This window comes from Nicotiana tomentosiformis, chromosome 7, assembly GCF_000390325.3.
Source record: "Nicotiana tomentosiformis chromosome 7, ASM39032v3, whole genome shotgun sequence".
Taxonomy (NCBI): Eukaryota; Viridiplantae; Streptophyta; class Magnoliopsida; order Solanales; family Solanaceae; genus Nicotiana; species Nicotiana tomentosiformis.
The window spans coordinates 12,341,830-12,365,003 of NC_090818.1; the positions used below are offsets into that span (position 1 = coordinate 12,341,830).

Genomic DNA, 23,174 nt, shown 5'->3' on the forward strand with positions numbered 1-23,174 from the left:
TCCGTCAGTTTGCAGATGGAATGCAGTGCTGAGATTTACTTGTGTGCCTAAACCCTTCTAAAAAGACCTCCAAAAGTTAGCCGTAAATTGAGCTCCTCGGTCTGATATAATAGATACCGGCACACCATGAAGCCTAACAATCTCCTTGATATACAACTTCGCATAATCTTCAGCTGTGTAAGTTGTCTTAACTGGCAGAAAATGGGCAGATTTTGTAAGTCGATCAACTATCACCCAGATGGAGTCAAACTTATGATAAGAGCGAGGTAATCCAATAATGAAGTCCATATTAATCACCTCCCATTTCCAGGTCGGAATCTCTATATTCTGAATCAATCCACTAGGTTTCTGATGCTCGATCTTTACTTGTTGACAATTAGGACACTGGGCTACAAATTCTGCAATAGACTTCTTCATGTTATCCCACCAATACTGCTCCTTAACGTCATGATACATCTTTGTCGAGCCAGGATGGATAGAATATCGGGACTGGTGAATCTCAATCATAATCTTCTCTCGCAACCCTGCCACACTAGGTACACATAATCGGCCCTGGTATCTCAGTGTCCCATCTCCTCCGATCTTGAAAGCTGTAATCTTACACTGCTGAATTCCCTCTCTCAATCTTACTAAGGTAGGATCTTCATATTGCCGTGCTTTTACCTCGGCTACCAAAGATGATTCTGCTGTATTCTGTACAGTAACACCTCCGTCATCAGAGTCCAACAATCTGATTCTCATATTGGCCAGCTGGTGAAGCTCTTTGGTCAACCCTTGTCTACCTGCCTCAATATGTATTAAGCTTCCCATTGACTTACGGCTGAGAGCGTCTGCCACAACATTAGCTTTACCGGGATGGTACAATATCTCGACATCGTAGTCTTTCAGTAATTCAAGCCACCTACGCTGCCTCAAATTCAACTCCTTCTGCTTGAAGATGTATTGTAAACTCTTGTGATCTGTGTAGATGTCAACATGGACGCCGTATAAGTAGTGCCGCCATATCTTCAAAGCATATATTACTGCAGCCAATTCCAAATCATGAGTCGGGTAATTCTTTTCATGCTTCTTCAATTGTCTTGATGCATAAGCAATCACCTTCCCACGTTGCATCAATACGCACCCCAAACCTATACCTGAGGCATCACAATATACCACATAACCTTCTGTTCCTTCTGGGAGAGTGAGCACTGGCGCAGAAGTCAATCGATTCTTTAGCTCCTGAAAACTATGTTCACAAGCATCAGACCACTGGAACTTGGTAGCTTTTTGTGTTAACTTAGTCAATGGTGCTGATATAGTGGAAAACCCTTCTACAAACCGCCTATAATATCCTGCTAGCCCCAGGAAGCTGTGGACTTCTGACGGTGTTGTAGGTCTCGGCCAATTCTTCACTGCATCGATCTTCTGAGTGTCGACACTAATACCCTCATCAGATATCACATGGCCAAGGAATTCTACTGAGTTCAGCAAGAATTCACATTTAGAGAGCTTAGCATATAACTTATGATCCTGAAGGGTCTGGGCATAAGCCTGAATACGGGAAATATCCATGCCCTCTACCAAGGAGGCTGTTGTGCACTCATTTATCAGATGTGGTCCCAACCCGTTCACGAACAGATGCACCCTATCACTCATCTCCGCCACCATATGGGGAGCATACCTTGCTAAAGAATCAAACTGTATACTATACTCTCGTACACTCATATTACCCTGTCGAAGGTTCAAGAACTTATCAGCTCTAGCTCGTCGTATCTCAACTGGCAAGTAGTGACGAAGAAAGGCCTCAGAAAATTCCTTCCACACGGCTGGAGGAGCGTTCGGACCCCTAGATCTCTCCCAACTATCATACCAGAAAACCGCTAAATCCCGTAACCGATAAGAAGCCAACTCTACTGCCTCCGTATCACTAGCATGCATAACCCGCAATGTACGATGAATCTGATCAATAAATATTTGTGGGTCCTCCTTGGGGTCTGATCCGGTAAACACTGGAGGGTCTAGATTAATAAAATCACGAACTCTCGCACTAACCGGTTTATCAGCAGCACCGGTATTCTGCCTCTGAGCCTGAGCAGCTACCAAGCTAGTCAACAATTGCACCGCACTGCGCATATCATGGTCTGTAGTGCCAGACGGAGGAACTGGATGTACTGGGTGCCTCCTAATATCCTCTGGAGGAGACGGAGAGGTATGAGATGGCATCTCACTCTGAGCCTCACTTTGGCCTGCTCTGGCTGGAGGCACCTGAATGTTATCCTCTCCCACAGCTGTATCAAGCCGTTTACTAATTGCTTGATTCCTAGTCGAAGGCATCGCTAAAAGAAAACAAGGTGAATATTAGATATGAACACTTACTACTCAACTCTACGCACGATCTAGATTCAGGAAGAAGGTAATAACCCTAGATGTCACATAGCCTCCTGATTATAAATGTGGAGCGCTACACATCCATAATCAAAACTCTACTAGACACGGCTCATAGACATCCCCTAGGATAGACTTGCTCTGATACCAAGTTTGTCACGACCCAACTGGAGGGTCATGACTAGCACCCGGGCCATACTTGCCGAGCACCAACGTACATTTTATCTAACCTTCCTTATTATCTTTAAGGGCCGACAAGATCAATATAAATAGTAGACATGGATCATGAACATCCAACAATGAAAGATAATGTCATGAACATACATAACATGGGACGACAAGACTGTCAAGAAACTATATATAAGGTACGAGCTAACATGATGCCATGAAAGACTATACAATAAAAATCAGCCGACAAGGCATTCTAAACCATACATAAGTCGACACCTGTCTATGAGCCTCTAAAGGAACATAAGTGCTACAACATTGCCGGAACAGGGCCCCGACATACCCATAATGTCTATAACAAAAATGCATACCAAGACCACGGCAAGTCCGGAGAAGGGATCTCGCCAATAACCGCTGAACTGGACAGCCTACTGTGGTGGGGGAGCTACGTCTACCTGTCTATCAGGACCTGCAGCACGACATGCAGCGTCCACAAATAAAAAGGACGTCAGTACGAATAAAGTACTGAGTATGTGAGGCAAGAAAGCATAAGTAAGAACAGTAATGTAAACAGGGATAGAGAATATACAACCTGTGACATCTGGGTACCTCTGAGGGCTACTGACATGAAATACATGATACATACATATATATACATAAACTTTTAAAACATACGCCTTTGTGGGCATCACCATCATCATATCGTACCCGGCCATAATAGGCTCGGTAAAACGTACCCGGCCATCATAGGGCTCGGTAGAATCGTACCCGGCCACGTGGAGCTCGGTAAAACCCAACTGATCAGTGGTTGCACAATAGGTGCCATACCCGGCCGACTATAGCGCGGCTCGGTAGAGTAAAATAGATACATATATATGATGCATGCTGGACTCATTGGAATCACATTTTGAACCTTTCGGAGTGACGTAAGGTCGGTATCCTTCGTACACGTTATTAGGATTAACTCTTCATCAAGAATCTTATAAGAATCAGGAACTACCAACAACATTGATAATATAAGAATAAGAGAAGTAACATCAATATCAATCGTTTCATAAGAAGGGCAGCAATGTAAGTACTGCTAGCTTCTAAGAGTAGAGTATCTTTGGGAGCTCGTCATTACATTATGTACAATCGGAGTCGTGCAAAAGAATGAAGGGGATAGCCTCACATACCTTGTATATACTGCCCAACCTCAAGCTATGCAAATGTCACGACTCCTTAGTCTACAATAAGACAAATGACACTATCATTATCGTTTAAGCGTCGTAACTATTATGTATCGACCACAACCTATTTTACGATGAAACGGACAGCACCTCCCCTATTTATATGACTTCCCACAAGTCAATACAATCACCAAACAGCCCAAACAACATCATTAATAATCATATTGAGCCTCCAAAATAGTCCACCAACCAACAACATTACTACCAAGCCTTTCGATATATATTTCACAAGTTCTAGCTTCAATGACTTAGCTGCAACTTGGATAATCTTAAATATATATAGAGTAAGAGGTTCCTTACCTTTAAACAGAAAGAACAACTCCAATTTGACCTTAATTTTCCACGAAATATCCCTTCAATTCTGCCACAAGAACAAGGAAGCGAAACTAGCAATTAATTCGGATTTTTCGGCACTAGAATTACTTTAGAAGACTTGAAATCACCTAGGGTTGATATTAAAAACTTGAAGGTGTATTTACAGGACATAAAACACTTAAAACAACCTCCCACACGAGCTGGAACAACACAAAAATCAGCAACAACAAGAAGAACAAGAAACTTACTAGCGCCACGGGATTCCCGACATTTGATTTGTGTTGTTTGCCCTTTGTTTGGGTCTTGGATCATGAGAGAACCTTGAGAGACTGTTTTTAGGGTTATAAGGTCTGAATATACTGAAAAATAATGACTTAAAACGGGGTTGAGGTATCTTATATATGTCCATATGTCTTAAACCGCCTTTGTGGGCCCCATAGAGAGCAGCTTGGCGCACTCTCGCGAAAACGCGAATATCTCTCTATTCCGAGATCGTATCGATGAACGGTTTAATGCGTTGGAAACTAGACTCATAGATCTTCAATTTGATAGGTAGATCACCCCATAATTCCAGGCACATTGGGAGAAAAATGCAGTAACATTTGACCTAAAGTTTAAGTAAAATTATAAACCTAAGTTGCGACAACTTTTATCGACTTTTGTTTCATAACTCGCTTGACTTCAAGACTTATGATGCGGATATTATATGATTCAAATACATTAAAACAAGACCTCTTGGGACAATTAATCACCTCTAGTGTTACCCGAAAATACGGGTTACAACATCTTTGATTCGTTTAACTTCAAATACTTGTTAACCACTCTTATACACCCTTGTATCGTTTAAGACCAATAGGATTAACTTCTTATCATCTCAAAGATAATCTCTTCTTGGATTTACGTCGACTAACTTACGGTGTGATCTATGGTATGCGAATTTGGGTTGTAACAAATTGGACCTCAACGACCATAGCAAAAAAGCCTATATCGGCTACAAACTCTGGGAACCAGGTAAATTCAGTCAATTCTTAATAAATAATGCAGATTTATTTGCCTTCAGCCATGCAGATATGCCGGGCATCCCAAAGGAAATAGCCACACTCAAATTAAACGTAGACCTGTTCCACCCTCAGTTAGACAGGTTAGACGTAAATTCAACCCCGCCATCAACGTTGCAGTCTGCAAAGAAGTGGAAAATTATTGGAGAACGACTCCATCAAGGAGTCGAAGTACCCTAAATGGATAGCCAACGTAGTGTTGGTCAAAAAAGAAAATGAGAAATGGTGGATGTGCGTGGACTTCAGAGACTTTAACAAATCATGTTAGAAGGATTCGTTCTATTACCTTACATCGACCAACTCATCGACGCAACAGCCGGGCACAAGCTATTGACTTTTTTGGACGCATACTCAGGCTATAACCAAATTCTTATAGAGGAAGAAGACTAGGAGAAGACCATGTTCATCACCCCCCAAGGAACGTATTGTTATAGGGTCATGTTATTTGGGATAAAGAACGTGGGGCCTACCTATCATAGATTGGTGACAAAGATGTTCAAAGAGCAGCTCGACAAGACCATGAAAGTATATATAGATGACATGTTAGTTAAGTCCATAAAGGCAGAGGACCATATCGATCATTTGAATGAAGCTTCCGACATACTAAGACATTAAGGGATGAAACTAAACCCGACGTTTGGCGTAGCCTCGGGAAAGTTCTTGGATTTTTTGGTGTCACAAGGGAGGATCAAGGTCAACCCAAACCAAATCAAAGTTATCGAAAGGATAACTGAGCTCTTGAATACCAAGAAGCAAGTCCAAAGGTTGATTGGTCGAATCGCTGCCATATTCATTCATCTCGCGTTCGTCTGATAGATGCCACAAATTCTTTGGCTTGCTCAAAAAGGACAATGACTTCAAATGGACACCTGAGTGCATCTAGGCTCTGCGAGAACTGAAGGCATACTTATCATCACCACCCCTACTTTCAAAACCCGAACCCGGGAGCAGCTTCTCATATATCTAGTTGTCTCCGAAGTAGCGGTAAGTGCAGTCCTGATCCGCGAAAGCAAAGGTACGCAATCTCCCATCTATTACATTAGCAAAACACTCGTCGACGCCGAGACGAGGTACCCACACCTTGAAAAATTAGCTATGGCATTGGTTGTAGCTTCACGAAAGCTTAGACCATATTTTTAGTGCCACCATATCTCGATCGTCACAACATTTCCCCTAAGGAGCATTTTGCATAAACCTGAGCTATTGATGAGGCTGGCCAAGTGGGCTATCAAGCTAAGCAAGCACGATATCACATATCAGCCGCGAATGGCGATAAAGTCACAGGTGCTTGCCGACTTCAGTGCAAAAATAATGCATGAAGTCGAAAGGGAAGCCAACCAAGCTTCCCTCCAAGCACAAGACCTCTAGATCCTATACGCCGATGGTGTGTCCAATGCGTTAAGGTCTGGACTGGGACTCGTACTCGAGGTCCCTACAGGCGAAGTAATCTGCCAGTCCATAAGGTGCCCGGATATGACTAACAATGAGGCCGAGTACGAGGCCGTAATTGTAGGATTGAGGCTAGAACTCAAATACGGAGCGAAGCGGTTGAAACTTCTATGTGATTCCCAACTCGTAGTAAACCAAGTCACAAGGATTACCAAATCAAGGAATAAAGATTGCAAATAGATCATACCGAGATCTGCAAGCTACTACCTGAGTTTGATGAATGCCAGCTCGACCAGATCCTACGGGCGCGGAATGCCGAAGTTGATGGCCTCGCCAAATTGGCCTCAACTACCAAAAGCATCACCACCGGGGACAAAAGATTAGTCCACCTCCTCAATTCATCACTAGACCAAATCGAGGTAAGAACCAAAAATTTGACTTGGGATTGGCACAATCGTATTATCGTCTATTTGCAGGACGACGCACTTCCAGGTGACAAGAAAGAAGCCAAGAAACTAAGAATGCAAGCGGCCAGATATTGTCTCCTTCATAGCGACCTATACAAAAGAACTTACGGCTACTCCTTGGCAAAATGTATGGGCCCAAAACAGACCTAGCGTTTCCTCGATAAAGTCCATGAAGGCCATTGTGGTGCTCACTCTGGCAATCGAGCACTAGTCGGCAAGGAGGTATCTGGAACCAGATTTATTTCCCTCTTCGGTGATGCTTTTGCCCCTCTCATTAGTCGGCAAGGAGGTATCTGCAGTTATTTGAGAAGTCGATGCCTCCTCTCGCCGCAAAGTGTCAAGAACATCAGCAGTCGTCCCTGCAGTTCCATCATCGCAGAAGAAAGAGACACATCCACATCGTCTCCTACCAACCTCGGAACCTCGGGACTCGGCTCAATATCTTCTCCCAAAAGAATAGTCGTCGTCTCACGCAGTGAAAAGTCCACTTCCGCCACATCAACGGCCCGGGTGGCTCCGTCACTAACATCCATAGACCTACTCTTTTGAGGTAGGAGAACTCCATCACTAGGCGAAGGTTCATCATCCTCGTCGATGAGAGAATACAGAGGAAAAGCCAAAGTCTCCACGACCGAAGCAGGAATAAATTTGTACGCGACGATATAGGAAACTGGAATGGAGATAGGATCAACAACTGTCGAAATAAGGACAGAAACCGAGGGCATAGTAGCCTTCCTTCTCCGGAACGAGGACACGGGAGCTCTCGACTTTCTTGTAGATCCCCTGACTGGAGCTTGAGAAAAATAGGAAAAGGGAAAATCAGCAAAGGAAAACGAGCAAAGAAATCAAGACGCTGATGGTAAAAAGGAATTTACTAGTCGAAGGGAGAGTAGGCCCGAATTTCTTGAAAAATTTTGGCCATTCATGAATCCTTACGATGCAAGTGAGGATCCGCTCATCCCAGTTAGAAATATGAGCGACCAAATGAGGAGGCAAAGTCTTGGTTGCAAAAGAAGAAGGCGAGAAGTCAAAATTTAGGACAGAGCGCATTGTAGAAAATAAATTACTTACGAGTATAATTCCAAGCCTCAGGAAAATCGTTGACGTTGGCCGCGACGTCCTCGGTTTTGACAAAAAAAAAAGAAGTTAGACTAGAATTGACGACTGACATTGTCGTCCATCTTCACCACCAAGCATTTACCCCCTCGGCGACGAAGGCTCAACATCGTTCCCCTATAAAAGCTGGGAGTAAATAGACGAATTAAGTGCCGTAGTGTCAGTTCGACCCCGGCCAGCTCAACAAACTTAGTGAGAATCTTTATACTTTGTAGACGTACAATGCGAGCTGAGCAGTACAAATGTCGTAGTGATGACTGAAATCTTCCACCAGTGGAAAGAGGGGAAAAGAATAGCCGACTTGGAAAGAGTAGGCGTAGAGGGCGCAATAAACTGGACAGTGGACCTATACCGTATCCCCCTCGGCCGAGATCAACTCGATATGATTGGGAAGGACGAATTTAGCCTTAAGCTCCACTAATTCCTTCACTGTCATCACTAACCGAAAAGCTCCAGGTGCGGCCTTTGGTGATTTCGTGAAATTGGATTTAGAATCAGAGTTGCGTGGGATTATCTCCTCCACCGATGGGAAGGTTTCCTCCTCAACTGTGGCAGGAACGCTCTCCCCATGAGAGGGGAACACCACTGCCAAAGGAGCAACACGACTCCCCACCACTGCCTCAGAAGGTACGTTAGACATGATTCGACGTAAGGAAGGAGAATAACAAATGAGAGAAAATGAAGAACAATGTAAGACGCTGAAACAGAGAAGAGAAATTCAGAGAAGAAGAGAGCAAGAGAAAGGTATGGAATTTTGAAGTGTTAGAAAACTTAAAACTCCAAAATTGTGTTCAAAGGCCTCTATTTATAAAGGTCATGGCACCGAAACCGAAAACGGATCATCATGATTAGCACCATAACCGAATCAATAGGTCTAATCAATGGTCACACGCGAAACAAAATGATGCATCGGGAATATGCGTCATAATAATGCATGACATCATCCTAACTCGTGGATGGCATAATTCCAACAAATCGCTCGAGAAATGCGAAGCATTTGAAATATGCGGCCCACATAGGGCCATGTTACCTACTCGCCGCAACAATCACGACCTACATAGTCCACTTGATTAGCTCGACCACCAACAACACGATCCGATCATCAAACCAGTACGCGAAGTCGGCCTCAATAAGGGGAGGGACTAATTGTATGGGTCAAATTCTACCTCTAGAATATAAGTCAAAATGATATAGGTATTGCATCTCCAGGTCGCTATGGGTCGAAGTGATATAATCACCAATGAAGGTCGTGGTCGAGGAGTCAGCAAAGATCGAAGTCGAGGAGTCGTCAATAATCGATGCCGAGGTCGCGTGCCCTTAACAGAGTTGTAACGACTAGCTTTAAGATAGGACTTGAAGGAGAATATTCTAGTGGATATTCTCTGCACAAACCCTATTAGGGTTTCTAGAAACATGTTCCTTATAAAAAGAAAGAGATATAGGGGATATGTGATATTCATTTTGTAAAAGATACTTTTGACTTGAGAAAGAGAAAGTCGAGTTTCAATCATAAGCACACAAAAACAACCTTTTTCCTAAGATCCTTGCCTACACTTTTCTACTGGATCCGAGAATATCTCGGGCACTCAAAGATTTATTCATCAGTCTCGATTGTCAGAGAGAATATTCATTACTTCCATCTTGTGACTCTATTGCATTTATTTACATAGATATCATTTATTATTGTTCGTCAATATTCAATGCTACATTACTTCTATATTTATTCTTGACTGTTGCATGCGGTCAGATCTGTTGGAGCAGATTTACGCATCATTCGTTACACTGTTGGGAGTTTCTTTTTAGGATATTATTGCTAACAATGATTAACCTTCATTTATATAAATTTAATTTTCCGAGTATGATCACAGGATTAAATTCTACTGGATCTTAAAACAAACAAAGGTACACAAATGGATTGTATTTTTCTCAAGTCAATAAATTTTACAATAAAATTGTAAGTCTCAAACTACCCCCTAGACGTGATTGACACCCAGCTAATATCACTTGTTAGGCGAACCCATTTCTCATACGTTTAATTATTTAGACAAACACTGAGAGAAAATAAGTGCAAGTCTAAAAGTATTATTAATAATTAAAGACTAATACTTTTCAACCAATACCTTAGTCAATTGATGAAAAGACCAACAATCACTCAAATAATTAAACTCTAGCTCAAACCCCACACCAAGACCATGGAGCATCTAACAAGGTAACATGAGTTTAACCGGTGGGCATGCAAATCCTACAGAGATGAAAATAACTAAAACAAACTTAAGGCAGAAACGAAGGCCACGAACAATGCGGTGGCTCATCTCAATAATAAAATCTGCTCAAACAAATTCGTCTGCCACTAGCTCTATCGCCAGCAACAATATTTGTATAGACATGCAGGTAAGGAGTGAGTTATACGTAAATATAACCCAATAACATCTTTGACCCTCCACTTTGAATACCTCTGGGATAAGTATTAGAAAATATAAATACACGACAACAAGAACAATATACTAAATACAATAATTATACAATAACACAATATATAGGTATCGACAGAGTTAATAACAATTAACTAAAAAGAACACACATATCTCAACCCACTACACACTAAAAGTTTGTGATAACTGCAGTGAAAGAAATTAAACAATACCTCTATAAGTCCACAATGATACCACAATGCCTCAAATATGTAACAGAGAATACACAATGCTTATTGAAGCATACACAATGCCCCAAATATATCAAAGAAGCATACACAATGCTCGAGTGATGTACAAAGGCTTACACAATGCCCCAACATCATGTCTCACAGTCGTATCAAACTATCAAACTCAACACCATGGCTCATAACCGTATCAAACTCAACATCATGACTTACAGCAGTATCATGCCATCAAACAACTTATAATTTTATTTTTGTATTTTTCATAAAATAATATATTTGCGGTGTCGCGTCCCTCTTTCTCGCGAAATCGGATTTTGACACGTAACAACTCTTTTAAAGGAAGGTGTTAAAAGAGAGAGTCTCCACCTTACTGACTTGTTTACCTTTTTTTTTTTTTTTTGTTTATTCACATCCCCTAAGGTTGGTTCGTGCATACTGGCATCATCAGCATACCATACCAGATCTAGAGGTCCTCCACCTCCTCCTCCTCCAAGTGATCCCAAGAACAAAGGAAAAGCTAAGATGGACGATATGAGTGGTATCAGGAAAGACAATGTTGCGCACGCCGAGAATGTCGAAACTTCAGATGGTCGAAGTACTCTAGCGCGGAATGACTTGGTTTTACGGTTAGAGCAAAATATACTGGAGTTACAAGGGGAACTTGAGCAGGTCCGTAACTTGGAAAACCTTTCCCTTACCCTGAATGTTCCTGACATCAACCAACAAAACGTCCAAAACCCAATACCTCCTCAAAACACACAAAACCAGCACCCGCAAAATCCTTCTGCACCTCATCAATACGCCACGCCTCCCCAAAATCCTAATCCTCCACCAGTACCAACGCCTCCACAACATCATCATCACCTGACCCAGTACCCACAAATTACCACCAACCACATTCCTCAAAATGCACCACAACCTACTCCTGATCCCCAAAACTCAACCAATGATCACCACTATACCCAAATCCCTAGAGTCCACCAAAGTAACCCCATATACGTGAAAACCTTACCCCACACTTCACAACAAATCCTGTATACACCGGAATCCGCCGAGAAGGACCTGCTCATCAAGAACATGGCGGAAGAACTTAAGAAGCTTACAAGTCGAGTCCAAGGTGTTGAAGGTGGTAAAGGCATCGAAGGTTTGAACTCTGAGGATTTATGTATTCAACCGGACGTAGAACTGCCAGAGGGTTACAAACCTCCTAAGTTCGAAATGTTCGACGAGACAGGTGATCCAAAGGTACATCTAAGGACGTATTATGACAAGCTCGTAGGGGTTGGTAAAGATAAAAGAATCCGCATGAAGCTGTTCATGAGGAGCCTCACTGGAGACGCCCTATCCTGGTACATCGGCCAAAATCCAAAGAAGTGGATTAATTGGGTAAGCATGGCGTCAGATTTTATGGATCGGTTTAGATTCAACCTAGAGAATGCACCAGACGTCTTCTATATCCAGAATCTTAAGAAGAAGCCGACAGAAACCTTTCGCGAGTATGCTACTCGGTGGAGATCAGAGGCTGCAAAAGTAAGGCCAGCATTGGAAGAAGAACAAATGAACAAATTCTTTGTCCGGGCCCAGGATCCGCAATATTATGAGAGGTTGATGGTTATTGAAAATCATAAATTCTCTGACATCATCAAATTGGGAGAAATAATAGAAGAGGGAATCAAAAGCGGGATGGTAGCAAATTTCGAGGCACTCCAGGCTACAAACAAAGCCTTGCAGTCGGGGGGTATATCTAAAAAGAAGGAAGTAGGGACTGTGATGGTAGCCCAAGGTACGAAGTCTCCTCTCACATACCAAACACCTCCACCCACCAATCAGCCTTCACCTCCTAGATATCAACAACCAGCTATCGCCTACCACACTTACAACATTCAGCCAGCATATTACCACTCACCACCAACCCGCCAAAACTACCAAAAACCCATGCCAAAATTCGACTATAGGTCGCCCAGACAATACACTCCTATTACCGAACCTATTGACCAGTTGTATGAGAGATTGAAAGCTGCCGGTTATGTTACTCCCATTCCCGCTGTCACCATGGAAAATTCCTCTCAATGGGTCAATCCGAATAAGACATGTGCCTACTATTCGGCATAGAGGGTCACACTATTGATGAATGCTGCACTCTGAAGGATAAGATCCAAACGCTGATTGATACCAAAGTTATACAGGCAAAGGAGACTGCACCTAACGTCCGTAACAATCCCCTCTCGGATCACAGGGGCGAGGGGGTAAATGTGATAGAAACTGATGAAGAATGGGACCCAGAGGGGTCAATTGGGCTCATTCGAGAAGAGGATGATCCCAAAATGCCTCCAGTCACTCTCACGCCTATTGTGTAACAGAGACAGTCACCGATTGAAGTTGAGGTAGCCGCACCGACTCCGTTCGAGGTTGAAGTAACAACGCCCTCAGCCATGCCACCATTCACCGTAACGGTGGCACCCACACCATCCTTTAAATTCCAATGTTGTGCCCTGGGACTATACTGCAGAAGCGAGAAGGAAAGGAAAGGGGAAAATGTAAGAAACTGGTGCAACACAAGGTATGACCAGAACTGGTAGGGTTTACATGCCCGACCATTTGTGGGGAATCAGTAAAGAAGCCGCTTCCAGGCAGCCTATCATTGAAACCGGTCCGGATGATCTTTGGAGAAAGGTGCAAGTAAGGGAGTATTCTGTGGTTGATCATTTGAACAAAACCCCTGCACAGATATCTATTCTATCACTACTGCAGAATTCTGAGGCACATAGAAATGCGTTGATGAAAGTGTTGAATGAGACTTATGTACCCAACAACATTACCAGTGGAGAGATGGCCAACATGGTAGGACAAATATTGGAAAGCCATAAGATCATTTTCCACGAAGATGACTTGCCATCAGAAAGGTTGAGCCATAACAGAGCATTGCATATCACAATACAATGCGAAGATAAATTCATTGCCAGGGTCTTGATAGATGGGGGTTCAAGTATCAACATCTTCCCGTTGACTACTTTGAAGAGGTTAGGTAAAGGTTTGCATGAGATACGAGCAGGAACTATAAACATAAAAGTGCTCAATGGGTCTAAAAGGGACACAATCGGAGAAACCAACCTCTGCTTACAAATGGGTCCAACTTGGTTTGATGTTGAATTCCAAGTGCTCGACATATCCATCTCATACAATCTGCTATTGGGACGACCTTGGATACACGCCGCTGGGGCTATAGCGTCTACTCTACATCAGGCTGTGAAGTTCGAATGGAATCATCAGGAGGTGATCATTCATGGAAACAGGAGTAACCCTATTTACACCAAACAGACTGTCCGGTTGTGGAGAATAGAAGGAAGTTAGGGGGAGAGACTTACCATCGCATTGAGCATGTTAATGCGATCGAGAAGGACAAATGATGGAGTAGAAAGATAGAAAGCATATTGGCATGGATAGGGTATGAACCCGACAAGGGTCTCGGCAAGAATTTCTAAGGGATCACCAAACTAATACAGTTAAAATGTCATGACACGACCTTTGGACTGGGATATCAATACACCTGGCACGAGTATCAGAATTGGTCACCATCATGGCGTGGTCCTTATTACCCTCTCGAGCAGCCGATACCGCATTTGAGCCAATCCTTCCATCAGGATGATATGATGTGGGGATCCGAAGAAGATGAAGCGCTAGCTGGTTTAAGGAATCTATTCTTGGAAGATGAAGACATGGATTGCAGTGTAATAGTTTAGGAGGAGGAGGAAGAAGGCCCCATCATCCAGACAGTGGAGAAGGGAGCTGTTCTCAAGAATTAGACTGCCACACCATCAAGGGTCTGCCGAGTTCCGGGGTAGCCTGGCTGCTAGTGTCATTTATTTTGAAAACAATTCTTATGAGCATTTTAAAAACATTTTCAATATTTTGTTTTGAAACATTTATTTGAATCATTAAAAATCGCTTTTGTTTGACATCTTGATAATTATCAATGGTTTGCTATTTTATTATTTATTACTATTCTCTATATTTTTCTCTCTACAGCATTACTATTTCTTATCGTGATGAACTAACAACTATGACATGTAATGAGACAACGCAACATAAGGATAGTGACTCGAAAGAAATAGAAGAAGAGGATATAATACTTGAGGAAATTGTTAGAGAAGTTGAAAATTTTAAGAACAAGCGTAAGTCCAACCTGGACGAAACTAAGATAGTCAACTTGGGAGATTCCGAAACAGTCAAAGAAACTCGCATAAGCATTCACCGGTCACCATCAGAGAAAGAAAAATACACCCATTTCCTGAAAGAATATGAAGACATTTTTGCATGGTCTTATGATGATATGACTGGTTTGAGCACGTCCATAGTGGCTTGTAAACTACCCACCAACCCAATGTGTCCGCTAGTAAAGCAGAAGCTCAGAAAGTTAAAGCCATATATGAGTCTAAAAATCAAAGAAGAAGTTACGAAGCAGATCAAAGCTAAGGTTCTCAGAGTGGTTGAATATCCAACTTGGTTGGCTAACATCGTGCCAGTTTCGAAGAAGGATGGGAAAGTCAGAGTATACGTCGATTATTGGGACCTAAACAGAGCAAGCCCTAGAGATGATTTCCTATTACCCAACATACACATACTGATCGACAACTGCGCCAAGCATGAACTCCAATCCTTTGTGAATTGCTTCACGAGATATCATCAGAACTGGATGGATGAAGAAGATGCCGAAAAGATAACTTTTATTACACCGTGAGGGGTGTACTGCTATAAAATGATGTCGTTTGGTCTGAAGAATGCTGGAGCCACTTATATGAGGGCCGTGACAACTATTTTCCATGACATGATACACAAGGAGATAGAGGTATATCTGGATGATGTCATCATCAAATCCAAGAAGAGTACAGATCACGTAGCAGACTTGAGGAAATTCTTTGATCGGCTTCGGAGGTACAATTTGAAATTGAATCCCGAAAATGTGCCTTCGGGGTCCCCGCAGGAAAGTTGTTAGGATTCATTGTCAACCGCCAAGGAATTGAGCTAGACCCATCAAAGGTCAAGGCTATCCAGGATTTGCCACCTCCAAACAACAAGAAAGACATAATGAGCTTCTTGGGACATCTTAATTATATCAGCTGCTTCATAGCACCACCAACCGTGATATGTGATCCGATTTTAAAAATGTTAAATAAGGATGCCGCAACCAATTAGACTGAAGACTGCCAGAAAGCTTTTGACAGAATCAAAGAATATTTGTCCACACCGCCAGTCCTGGTCCCGCCGGAACCTAGTATACCACTGCTACTCTATCTCTCTATATTAGATGGGGCTTTCGGTTGTGTCTTGGGACAACACGATGAGACGGGAAGGAAAGAACATGCCATATAATATCTGAGTAAGAAGTTCAAACCCTACGAAGCACGGTATTCTTTGCTGTAATGCACCTGCTGTGCTTTGACCTGGATAGCCCAGAAACTGAGGCACTACTTCTGTGCCTATACCACATAACTCATATCAAGGATGGATCCTCTGAAGTACATTGTCCAGAAACACATGCCTATAGGGAAGCTGGAAAAATGACAAATATTGTTGAGTGAATTTGACATCGTCTATGTGACTCATAAGGCGGTTAAGGGACAAGCATTAGTGGATCATCTTGCGAAAAATCCGTTAGGAGGGGAATACGAACCACTAAAAACATATTTTCATGATGAAGAAGTATCATTCGTAGGAGAAGATATAGCCAAAGCCAATGACGGATGGAGAATGTTTTCGATGGAGCCGCAAACTTCAAAGGAGTGGGTATCCACGAAACTCAGATTTATATGCACCAATAATATGGTAGAATATGAGGCTTGCATATTGGGGCTCAATTTGGCCGTTGATATGAATATCCAAGAATTACTGGTAATTGGTGATTCAGATCTTCTGGTACATCAGGTTCATGGATAATGGGCTACAAAGAATACCAAGATATTACCATATCTATATCATGTGCAAGAAATAATGAAGAGGTTCACGAAGATAGAGTTTAGACATGTCCCGAGAATCCAGAATGAGTTCGCAGATGCATTGGCCACTTTATCCTCCATAATACAGCATCCGAACAAGAATTTCACCGACCCCATTCCAGTAGGGATTCATAATCAGCCAGCTTACTGCGCTCATGTTGAAGAAGAAGCAGACAGGAATCCATGGTTCCATGATATCAAGGAGTACTTGGCAAAAGGAAAGTACTCGGAGCATGCAAATCATACTAAAAAATGCACGCTCCAAAGATTGTCCAACCATTTCTTCCAAAGTGGAGGAATTCTGTAAAGAAGGACTCTAGACTTACGGTTATTACAGTGTGTTGACGCCAAAGAAGCTTCCAAACTGCTCGAAGAGATACACTCTGGAACTTGCGGACAACACATGAATGGTTTCGTTTTAGCCAAGAAGATACTGATGGCAGGTTATTTTTGGATGACTATGGAAACAGACTGCATCAGGTATATCCAGAAATGTCATCAGTGCCAAATACACGCAGATATGATACGGGTGCCGCCAAATGAACTCAATGCAACAAGTGCACCTTGGTCTTTTGCCGCTTGGGGAATGGACGTCATTGGACGAATCGAGCCCGCCGCTTCAAACGGGCACAGGTTCATTTTAGTGGCCATAGACTACTTCACAAAATGGGTCAAAGCTGCATCCTACAAAGTTGTAACCAATAAAGGCATCGCAGATTTTGTTAGGGATTATATTGTTTGTCGATTCGGGGTTCCAGAGTCCATCATCACCGACAACGCCGCCAATATCAATAATGACCTAATGAAAACTATGTGCGAGACCTTCAAAATCAAGCACAAGAATTCCACAAGCATACATGCCTCAAATGAATGGAGTCGTGGAGGCCGCAAACAAGAATATCAAGAAAATACTGAGGAAGATGGTAGACAACCACAAGCAATGGCACGAGAAGTTACCATTTGCCTTATTGGGGTACAATACGACAGTCCTCACATCAACCGGGGCAACTCCCTATTTGCTGGTCTACGGTACCGAAGCTGTCATTCCTGCCAAGGTTAAAATTCATTCTTTAAGAATTATACAAGAAGCTAAACTCAATGATGCAGAATGGATAAGAAGCCGCTATGAACAATTAGCTCTCATTGACGGGAAAAGAATGAATGCAGTGTGTCATGGTCAACTCTATCAGAATAGGATGTCCAAAGCTTTCAAAAAAAAGGGTCAAACCTAGATAGTTCGCACCGGGGCAGCTGGTATTGAAGCGGATCTTCCCGCATCAAGATGGAGCCAAAGGGAACTTTTCGCCCAATTGGCAAGGGTCCTACATGGTTCACCGAGTACTAACAGGAGGAACACTCATACTCGGAGAAATGGACGGAGAGGTTTGGCTAAAGCCTATCAATTCAGACGTAGTCAAAAGATATTATGTTTAGAATGTTCACATTTCTTCATCTGATGTAATTGAACTACGCTCGACCTGATTCCCGTTTAAGAGGGGATACGTAGCCAGCCCTGTGGGTTCAGTCACAATTCAATAAAATTCTCATTTTCCCCACAACCAGAAACTAGGGTAGAATTTTGAGGAGGACCCTCAAAATTCCGTTGCAAGTCTAGCCAATGTCATCATATGCAGAACGGTCAGAGAATCGCCTAAGTAAACTGGAGCAGAATTTTGAGGAGGACCCTCAAAATTCTAAGGAAGTCGCAATGTCTCTAAAGTGTCACAGTCATTGGTTCATCTAATTTATCTAATATTGCATACTAATGTATTTTAAATAACTACATTCATCATATGCACGCACATTTTCGAAAACTTTATTTTTATGAAACAGCCAGATGCTACCCGTGGTAACTCAAGCAGGACTTCGATACAGAGCAAAGCAAATCAGGCAGGCGGAGGCAAGAACCAACCTTCCCCCGTAAAACTCACGATTGTCCTTTGGATGCAGGAACAAGAAATATTCTCAAATTCGGGCACACCTCAGAATCACTGTTTTCATAACAACAAAGCTGCCAAGTGCAAACACATTTCCAACTAAGAAATACTCTGCTACTATTTATTATTTGTTCATTGCATGAGACTAAGCATTGTCTCCATCTTGCATGAGGCTAAGACCCGCCTCCTTAATTGCATAAGGCTAAGCACTGCCTTCCCCTGCATGAGACTAAGCATTGTCTCCATTTTTCATGAGGCTAAGCCCTACCTCCTTAATTGCATAAGGCTAAGCATTGCCTTCCCCTGCATGAGACTAAGTATTGTCTCTATTTTGCAAGATTCCTCCCGTCGATACCTCCCGATATTTAAACACGTATTGCGAAATTATAAATTCGCGTCCTAATTTGGGGGCCTCATCTTGCTCGAGGTAGGCCTAGAGACATATAGATTATGAGAAAACTCAATGTCGATAACTGTGTCATTTCATTAATATGATAAATAGGCCAAATCTCTACTAAAACGACAATAATTATAAAGAGTCACTAGTGGCATTTGCCTTATTACAATCAAATTCTAAAATGAATCTAGAAAACATCATTCCTAATCTCCTCGGTCCCAGAGGGACCTTATCCAAGCTTGACCTTCTTAGCCCCGTGAATCAGATTCCCCATGTCGCGTATGTCCAACAGCAGATACGCCCTTGCTAGATGTCCTCCTTCATTGCCCTCTGCGTTCTGTCAATTCGAGACCCTTTTCCTCATCTTACCCTCAAGTTCCATCAAACCCTGCTCCAAATACTCCAACCTTTCTGTTGATTTAGTAGCGATTCCCCTCCATTCATTGATTGCTTCCATGTCCACTTTATGTTGTTCCAAATGCCTGGCCTCAGATTCAAAGATCCTTTTGCGCAACCTCCTGTATTTGACTTGTGCTTCAGCAGTGTCATCTATGACCCTATTTCTGAAATCAACCCCTGGCTTGACCTCTCCTGCCTTGTCATCGACCAACCATGATGGGTAAAAGTACATATGGCCGATATGATACCTGTCTGGCTCGATGGTATCTTTATCCACAATAATCTTTTGATGCCACATGTGTTGTGCCTCAAACTTGAATGGAATGGCATTCCCTTGGAAGTCTGCTTTGTAATGAACAATTTTGGAAACTCGTGGTATAACCTGTTTTCTCCCAGCTTGCCTCATGACTCTGATAGGAGCATAAGGATAGATTCCCCTTAATCCGATTAGCACTAGATGAGGAACATCTCTTGACCTGATGATGAATTCACTGTTAGGGAACCCCTCGAACATCCAATGCACCTTGTCATCAGTCAAATTGCTAAAGAAATGTACCCAGCTCACAGCGTTTCCCGGTTGTGCAAACCTGTCTGGGATAAAAGTCATTCTCTTCGGATGGTGATAAGCTATGTGGTCATTCCATGGTCGTCGCAAAAATTCTTGACGGTATTGTCCTCTCTAAAGGTGTTCCAACAACCATATTTGCAGCAACAGATTGCAAACCTCGAAATGCCTATATCCCTTTTTTGCAACGGTCTAAGGATCAGTACATCTCAGCCACGATCATTGGGACAATAGTGTAAGTTTGCCCCTCAATTCCTTCCATTAGGGTCTTAGTGACCAATGCTAGGTAAGTGTGGATCCTTTCTCCTTGTATCGGGAATATCCACATCCCCAGAAAACAGACAATGAATACAAAAACCTGGCGGTGAGTCCAACCCTAAGAAGTGATGGCAAATTCATCATGGTAAAGACGATATGACTTGTTGTGACCATAACGCTCGTAAAGGAAGTCGAATGGTATGCAAGGTTTCTTCAAACAGACTAACTCATCATTTTTCTTGAAACCCATCATTTTTAGGAAACCTCGAGAAGTATGTTTTTCCGGTACCAACAAGCCAGGTCTATCCCATGGGAGCCCAGCAAAGCCTCCTATTTTCTCTAGAAGGTGAGTCATTTCTATATCACCAAAACGGAAGACGACCCTCTTCTCATACCAGAACATGGTGGCAGCTTCAATTAACACATTGTTCGGCTGAATATCTAACAAAGAAGGTAAATTCCCGAGAACTCTTTTCACATAGTTTTTGTCACTTGGCGAGAGATTTTTCCACCAATCTAGCAACAAAGGTGGGATACTTCGAACCATGCCGAAGGGGACTTCGTGCCTCATTTATGCAAAACAAATAAAGTTAGCCCTTTCCCCCACCGGATTCGACTATTTACACATTAATGATTAGCATATCGACACGTTTTCTCCAAATAATGCACATATCATGATTGTACCCATTGGAATTTAAGGAAATCCCGGTGGGCTTTGGACAAGGCTTGCCTTAGAGAGTTATTACGCGGACAGCGTTCTAACCCATACTAGGTTTAGACATGATGCATGCATAGTTAATATTAGAGTAGGAGTTTCTAGAAAAGCCTAGACTGGTACCCTCAAGTGGACAACTTGAGAAAGGAAGGCAAGGAACAGTCGATTGCACCACTAGGAAGAGCGCGGACACTCATCAAGCGCCACTATGGTATTAATTATGCATGAGTGGAATATGATGTGGAGCATGCTTTATGTAAAGATAAAACAACACGTTGTAAAGTATTTTGCATGATGAAGACAATAAACGCAGTATTAAATGGAGTGTAAAGACATAAAAAGAAAGGAAAACAAGAAAGAAGTTAGTTCGCGCAATGTAAAAGAATTGCAATAAGGCAAACAAAAGGGTAGGGATAGGGAAAGACATGATATAGCAAAATTTGAAAAAAATGATTCGGAGCAAGTGAACATAACTGGAAAATAAAAAGAAAACGCATATTGTAACCAAATTAGGCAAAGATTTGCATATTAATATGAATTCACATAAAGGAAAAATAGGGAAAATGATGTGCATGTAGCAATAAAAGGGAAACAGGAGCGTGATATTCATATAACAGCAAAATAACAAAGACACGCTTATCAGAGAAGACTAATTCATATAGACCAAGTTCGCTATGGTAAGAGCCTAAAAAATATCCCCAGCAGAGTCGCCATGTTGTCGCGCCCCTCTTTCTCGCAAAATTGGGTTTCGACACGTGACAACTCTTTTAAAGGAAGGTATTAAAAGAGAGAGTCATCGCCTAATGGGTTTGAGGTGCGTTAGGGCACCTATTTGCAAATAACTCTGGTTTAACTAGTTTGCGTCACCAAAGATCAGGTAAGGGCACAAATTACCTCGAAGAGAAGGTGTTAGGCACTCTTCGAGGTCCACAACTGTAGGTCCTGGCCAAACTTGAATTATATGAACTAGTCAAATAATCAGAGAGAAAAACAAGAAGTTTGAAAAAAAAAATCATTATTAGAAAGTCCTTGAGCAAACACAGATAATTGGTTTAAACACAAGATGGGGGGTCCTAAGTTTTTTAGCCTAAAGGATCACCCCATGCAACATAAATAATACTTCGTAACTCCCTCGAGGTGGGGTATTACTCGTATTATTTAGCGGGCACAGACTATCATCTCTTGCTACCCGATTACTATCTTTAAGTTTTTACCTAAAGCGCACTAGTTGATTCTAAACCGTGCCCTATGCGTGCACTACCCGTCCCATGCCTATGGCCCAGGAGGCGTTTGGACCTCTATTTTGGATGGTTTCTAGACTTAGCTTAGGCTGCTCAGAAATGATAAAACTAGGCGACATACAAAACAAGTTGGACTTCATGTAAAAGCAATTAAGGGCTCAAGTTAGCCTCCACACTTAGACAACAAATGCACGCGAACAAATTTTCACATTAAACATTAGACAATTTCAGGATTGAGGTAAATTAAAGCAATTTGGCCCTATAGACCTGGTTTCTATGTGACCTTGGGATTCGAACATGCAGGCAGATTCAGATGCAAGATGCTACCTTTATAGACATGATTTCTGAACAACTATACATTTTAGGGAATCTAATATTGCGAGCTGATTGTTGAAATTACAGATTACAAGTGGTTAAACCTATAAACATGATTTCTAGGTGATTTGCGCAGTAGTTGGCAGTGTTAACTATTGAAAATACTCAGAATTACCCAGTTTGATCCTATAGGCATGCTTTCTAATAGCGGCAGAGTTAAGCAATGTAACAGTGTTGAAAGTTTAATTTTAGCACTTAAAGCAAGATTTTTACAATTAGCGATTGAAACTGATTTTAGCTCCTACAGACATGTGTCCTAAATGAGCAATTATAACAACACATTAACCAATTAAACCCTATAGGCATGATTTCTAAAATGCAGATTTGGTAGAACATAAATTAACAGAACCCTATGGTCGTAGCACCTAATGAATATGCTGTAATGCACATTGAGACATTGGTCATTTTATTTTCTATAGGCATGACATCTAGCATGTAGAAACAGAATATGTTAAACGAATTAAATACCTATAGGAAGGTTATCTAACACACACAATAGCAGAACATGTTCGGGCAAAGTAAACAC

General features: G+C 42.1%; 1 protein-coding gene across 1 annotated transcript; it reads left to right on the forward strand.

Moving 5' to 3' along the window:
• Nucleotides 1–11,290: 11,290 nt before the first annotated feature.
• LOC138895254 (uncharacterized) lies at nt 11,291–12,880 on the forward strand. The gene has a single exon (XM_070179925.1). It carries the CDS (start codon nt 11,291–11,293, stop codon nt 12,878–12,880), a length of 1,590 nt encoding a protein of 529 aa, XP_070036026.1.
• The last annotated feature ends 10,294 nt before the right edge of the window (nt 12,881–23,174 follow it).